Below are 6,197 nucleotides of genomic sequence, written 5' to 3'. Positions count from 1 at the left end.
TACTCTTCAGATTTTGTACTTGTCTCATTTATTATCTTTTAATTTTAAATGAAAATTTCATTGTGGGTGACTGACTTTATTGCCATTTGGATATTAATTTTTCTAGAATTAGCAGACCAGTCTTAAAAGAACCAAACAAACCAGTTTTCCTGCAGTAGAGAACTAAAGTTGCATATTTCTCATGTGGTTAAATTATCATGATTTGTGGTATCATAGATACTACACAAAATAGATATTTGGGGGGGCGTGTGGATTTTCTAGGTGCATTGTTCTTGTTGGCATAATACAGAGTTTTTACTGAAGTTGGTAATAGCAATCACTTTTATGGAGCAAAATGTACTATTAGCTTATAGTCAAGTGTTGACATGAGAATTTCTACAAATTTGCAGTTTGATGGATGTAAACATTAAACCACACTATTTTGAGAAGGAAGTTTCATGGTACTCCTTGCTCAGTAGCTAAATTAAACAATAGTTTGCATACTGTCAAGTTGGAGAGGAACAGGTTGGACAGGGTCTACCAGGCTTGAATTTCAGATTCTAACGCTTCAAACACTGGAATGCTGTTAACATTCTCACCTAGTGGCTTTTCCAGGCTACTCACTGCAGTTAGTCTGTCACCCATAGCAGAGGGCACTTCTGATTTAATGAATACTACACCTTTTTTCCACCGCCTGTGTAGAGAAGCTCCCTTTCAGAATTACACAAAGAAATTTGAACATGCACGCACAGGCATTTTCTTCATAATATATCTGCAGCTAATTTTGCAGAGCCTTTTATAGTTTTGAGAATCCTAGCACAAGATGGTGTTTCATTGCTACTAGGGAAGGTTCGATGGCTGGGAGTGAATGAAACAATGGAAAAAGCACAAGATCTAAAACCAAATAAATTTAGATTTGTGATTATCTTAAACTCCTTAGGATTGATTTTATAGTCCTTTAGCATATAGAGTATGCCCATAGAGTAGCTGCAGAATAAAATCTCTGAGAGCTGGAAATGCCTATAGCTCCTTTTTAGAATACTCCATGATCCTTTTTTCTACCATTTATCAGACTAATGAAAAGTTCCTTTATACAGGGACATTAGCTTGTGTCTAATAACTGTTTGGTCTGGGGCTGCAAAGTTAGGAGTTTCAGGTGCTTTTCCATAGCACAATTTATAAAGTAAACTGTAATAATAAAATGTCACATACTGTAATGAAACTACTTAATAAAGGAATTCTGTGTTTTGGTAATTTATTTCCAGGTATGTTCTCAACCAAACATCAGCTACCAAACAAGTATGTAGTTATTCTGGAGATTATTTTGTTGATTTCAGACACAGTTTCTTTTATCTAAAAGTCCCCGCAATTAAGACAAACTCCACCCTTAACGTGTTTGCAGTCATATCTGTTTCTGCTCCTGGATTTCCTGTCTTTTTTTATAATATATTTTCTTAAAACTCCTAGTCTGATTTCTTCAAACAAAGTTATGTCACTTCAGCTGACATGGAAATTGGAGAAGTACCTATGGAGCCACAGCATTAGTGTATTTCTGCATTTCCCTCCGGGGGAATAGTGAAGGTGGAATATAACTGCAGCAATAGTTAAGGCAGAGCAGCACAACTGTGCTGCTTCCAGCACTGTGCTGAAGTTTGCTTAGGGCTTGGCTTATACTGTTGCACACAACTGCACTGGAGTGAATTATTCCATAACACACGTAACTTTTAAGGAGTTTTATTTAGTATGTTTATTGCCTTTTTTGTAAAAAAAAGCCTATATTTGCGTTTTAAAACTAATCTGATTATTTGTCCAGATTTCTAATGCAATCAAATTAATAGTACCGGGGAGCGAAGGCGTGCATGTCCAAATAATGTTAGTGTGGTTGATTTTAATCAGGTTTGACTGAGGTGTACAGGTGTCAAAAGAAAGTTGCTACAGGTTTTTTGGGACTAAGGAGCTGTGAAGAGGAAACAAACTCCATCTGTGTCTTGAATGGGGAAAAAGCTGTGGTGTAAATGCATATATTGATAGACACCAGATAACCTATTTAGGCTAAAATATTGTCTTTTAAATGTGTGTAATACCGTGGAAAGAGTTTTAGGTCATACAAGTAAGCTCCTCGTATCTGATCAGAAGGACATTTGGGCTGATTTGTCTGTGCTCACTGGATTATTTGTTATGCCTTTTGCTTCTTTTGTTGTTGTTACCTTGACTTGGTAAACATCATCTTTATCACAACAGAATCTTGTTGCTTCCATTTAGATAGCAATAACATTCTCTATTTTTCAAAGAAGCAGTTTTACACAATAGTATGCCAATGAGTTGAGTATAAGACAAATAAGGCCATAATTGAAAAAAGTATTTCTGCAGATTTCAGTATATTTGCTGATGTGCTATTTTAGGTTTATTTTACCTTTAAGAAATAGTGCTCTTTACACCTTATTTGAAAGAGAGACTGAAGAAATATCCTTGAATGTTGCTTTTGAATATACTGCATGATACTGACTCCTGGAAATAATTTCTTCTTGCATTCTCTCTTCATCTTTGCTCACACTGATAAGGAAGATGAGTGTCTATCTCATTTTTTCATGGTTTGTTTGCTGCCTTTGTTCCTTCTTGTGTATACATTATCAGAGAGACAATTGTATAAATGCGACATAGGCTTCAGAACTTCTGTCTCGCAGAATAGGCAAGTCAGACTTTTTTTTATGACAATTTAGGAAACTCTGGAAGTATACACTGCAGGGGAAGATGAACTAAATTGGAAGCTGCCAGAGTCTTTTAGCTCTTAAATTTGAAAGGTGACGTAAAAAAACTTCCTTGTGCAATTTTGATAAAGTATAAAAAGATGGTTTCTTGTTTCCTTCCCCTGCATTAATACTTAAGTTCATTAATAGTTAGATCATACAAATAGTAATGCCAGCAATCTAATGGGTAAAATACTGAATTTTGAGCCTGTATTTTGAAAAGCACAGTGTAGGAAAGAACACTTTTTTTTTTTTGCTTGTCATCTGTATAATACACATCTATTATTTTGCTAGTCTGGGATCTTAAGTAATCCTTCCCTTCAGAAAATGTGTAGTTCCATGAGCACTGGAAATAAAGGAGTCTGGTTTCCTTCAGATTTATTTCTCTGTTGATTTATACTGATACACAAGGTGTGGACATTTCCTGTCAGGGGGACAGTATATAGATTCTCTGCTTTATTCAGTTACCCATTTCCCAGAAATGATTGAATTTCTTTGTTAGATCTAACGAAGAACAATCAAGAGATTCAGAAGTTTCTGAGGAAGAGTAGAAGCAATGACATATAATCCCATAGGAATGCAGGCACAGATACATGTATGCAGTGTGAATGTGCCCTGGAAGTTATATTTCACTATTCTTTTTGTGGCTTGCTCCTGTATCCTGTTGGATCCTTAGAAGTTGTAGTGTTCAACATGCACCTTTCGTTAGCAGAAATTGAGAGGACTGTGAACCCTTGTTTTTTTCTTGTCTTTGTAGGATAATACATCGGTGCACAGTTGAAACCATGGAGTCCATGCTGAATAAATTGAAGAGTACCGTTACAAAGGTAACGGCTGATGTCACCAGTGCGGTCATGGGAAACCCTGTTACCAGGGAATTTGATGTGGGCCGTCATATTGCCAGTGGAGGTAATGGTCTTGCATGGAAGATATTTAATGGAACTAAAAAATCAACAAAACAGGTGAGTTATCAAGTAAAGACATGCATTTATAGGCATTAGATAACAGATTGATAGATAGCAGTTGGTAAGTGGCAGTTAAAACCAAAATCCAACTGGGCAAAGTCAGGTTAAGAGTAGCAAAGGGGAACAAAAACCTCAACACTATTTAAATGCAGTGTTCTCAGCTATGTAGGTGATATTTGCTTTAAGCTTTCACTGCTGGAGAAAGAAGTGGTTCTGCATTCATAACATAGAATTTGCGACCAAGGTCAAGAATTCATCTGAGTTAAAAGTGATCTGACAAAAGGAAGAGGTTTTTTTTAAACATGGATGGGCTCCCCAGTTGGTTGTACCTTGCAACATTTTTTTGGCAGCAATACTGGCTTTTTAAGTTTAAAATAATTGTGAAGTATGTCATAATTTGTTGTCAGCAAAAGACACTGTAGTTTTTTGCTCAGCTGTCATACAGAAATTGAAACGTTAGAAATGTTAAGTCATGAGATACTGTAACAGGAAGGCATGGAATAGCGGAGGAGGTTGTGGAGGAAGTTGGTTGTGCCTTCTCTGTGCTGATTTCAGATCAGTATTGTTCCCTTTTAGTTTCCTTAAAGTATTAGGGTTTAGAGCACTAATACACAAACTTCTGACTCACTTGAAGTCACATGTGTAAATGAGTATGGGATTGTGACTTTAGAAGAAGGTTTGCCAAAAACAGAGTTTAAGAATTGTTATTATAGAAAATTATTTTGTTGTACTGGAGAAATGTGAAAAGTCTTTTTTCAAACTTGGAGAGGAAGTAGAATTTTCAACATGTAAGTGGAAGTGTTAATAAATTGTGGCCTTCAGTTAAACTTGATGCTGAAGTGATGTGAAGTCACTTAGACAATGAATCAGCTTGCTTCAGATGTACCAAAAAGAAATGGACACAAAGGAATAACTTTGGAAGATGTATATACAATCCATTAGATGATGGAAAAATAAACTGTAGCAAATAGAGGAGAGATATAATATGCAGAATAAATAATCTATGAAGAATGTATGATCTGATTGTGACAGTGTTGGAATAATGTTTAATCAGGTACTTTTACCATATCTTGAAGCATCTGTTTAGCTGTTGCAGAGCTCTGTGCATCTAGTATTTATGGAGTTTACCCAACATACCAATTGGTTAGGGCTTTTTTTTTGGTCTTACTCAACTATACAAATAAGTGGTAACATTGGAAGTATGGTAGTTTTGATAGGTTTTATACAATCTATGTGTCCAGTAAGCATTTGACCTGTAGCAGGTGTAGCTTTAAGTTCTGGAGAGTTGTAGCAAGTTTCTTCCCTTGTGTATGTACAGAATATATGTAATTGGGTACCTGTTGATCATGTTTTTCAAGCTTGGAATGGCTGTTCTGACCAGTTATTTTACGGAGCTTTAGTTCAGTTGTTACCACATGTGATCCTACAGTATCTCTGTAAACCCTGACTAACATCTGTACATTTGTGTGCCATCATTGGTCATTAAAAATACAACAGCAGTTGTACTGCTGGGAATTTAGGTGGCTGCTGATTTGACATGAAGTTATCATTCATTATTAATATTACCAGTTAGGTAACATCATGACAACATTCTGTTTGCCATTGCACAACAAAACAGTGCAGCAATGCAAACAGTTTATGGTGTGTTGTAATGCGGTATGTCTATTCTTTAATATTAACTTTTCATTTCTTTCATGTGTACCTTTTGAATGTTTGCTGGGCAGTATGGAAGTGGCTGGCTGTCGTTCTCCAAGTGGTAGCAGTCACTTTTGTGAAGTGATGCACATATTTGCTGTATTGCAAGTGTGTATATCTAACTTGAAGCTACAAGCATTTAGCTTTTTTTGCAGTAAATGTGTATTGTATTCGGAGAAGCAGGATATAAGGGCTCAATTGCCCATGTTGTTGTGACTTTACAACAACACAAGTAATAGTTTAAGTCATTGTAGCCAGATAAAACAGCTAAATTTGGAGTTTTTAGCTGTACAGCAGATCCCATCAGAAATCTTTGTTTTCGGGATGAATTTGTCAGCGGACAGTTACAAATATTCCATCTCCGGTGACAGTGGATATCTATGATTGTATTCTTTTTTTCTGAGTTCGTCCTGGTTCCTGCCTAGTTGTTTCTCCAGGATTTCTGAATGTTTGTGTGGGGTTTTTTTAATGTACCTTGTCTTTTCTTGCTTACTTTGTAGGTGACTGAACCTAACAGAATGTGAGGAAATTACTTACCTGTGTGCATGTTTATCTGGTTCTATACTGTAGCTGGTTTGCTGCTGTTTGTTTGAAAGATTTATGACTCTCTGGTTATATATAGGCGTATAATTTTACAGTATGCATTTCAGCTCATCTTGGATTAATTAACTTAGTCTTTATATGTTTTCTGGCATAATATGGCACTTGTTTCTTCTGCTTCTGTGTCTGAAAGTGCACTCATGAATAGATGGGGTGAGGTCACCAAGTTCTTGTTGGCAGCTCGGTTGTAAAACTAGCAGAATTCATTAAA

The 6,197-nt window shown here is 36.2% G+C and overlaps 1 protein-coding gene across 3 annotated transcripts in view; it reads left to right on the top strand.

The window, feature by feature from the left end:
• SCYL2 (SCY1 like pseudokinase 2) overlaps positions 1-6,197 on the top strand; it is a 36,442-nt gene that overhangs the window by 1,490 nt on the left and 28,755 nt on the right. For all 3 annotated transcript variants that reach the window (XM_027739121.2, XM_027739119.2, XM_027739120.2), the window contains exon 2: positions 3,484-3,688. In XM_027739121.2, coding sequence (XP_027594922.1) covers positions 3,512-3,688 — 177 coding nt within the window. In that variant the 5' untranslated portion in view covers positions 3,484-3,511. The remainder of the gene's footprint in view (positions 1-3,483; positions 3,689-6,197) is intronic.

This window comes from Pipra filicauda, unplaced genomic scaffold (genome assembly GCF_003945595.2).
Source record: "Pipra filicauda isolate LSUMZ 115617 unplaced genomic scaffold, ASM394559v2 scaffold334_size1588553_pilon, whole genome shotgun sequence".
Lineage (NCBI taxonomy): Eukaryota > Metazoa > Chordata > Aves > Passeriformes > Pipridae > Pipra > Pipra filicauda.
Note: the sequence above shows the minus strand (reverse complement) of the source record. Positions and strands in the feature narration are given on the sequence as shown.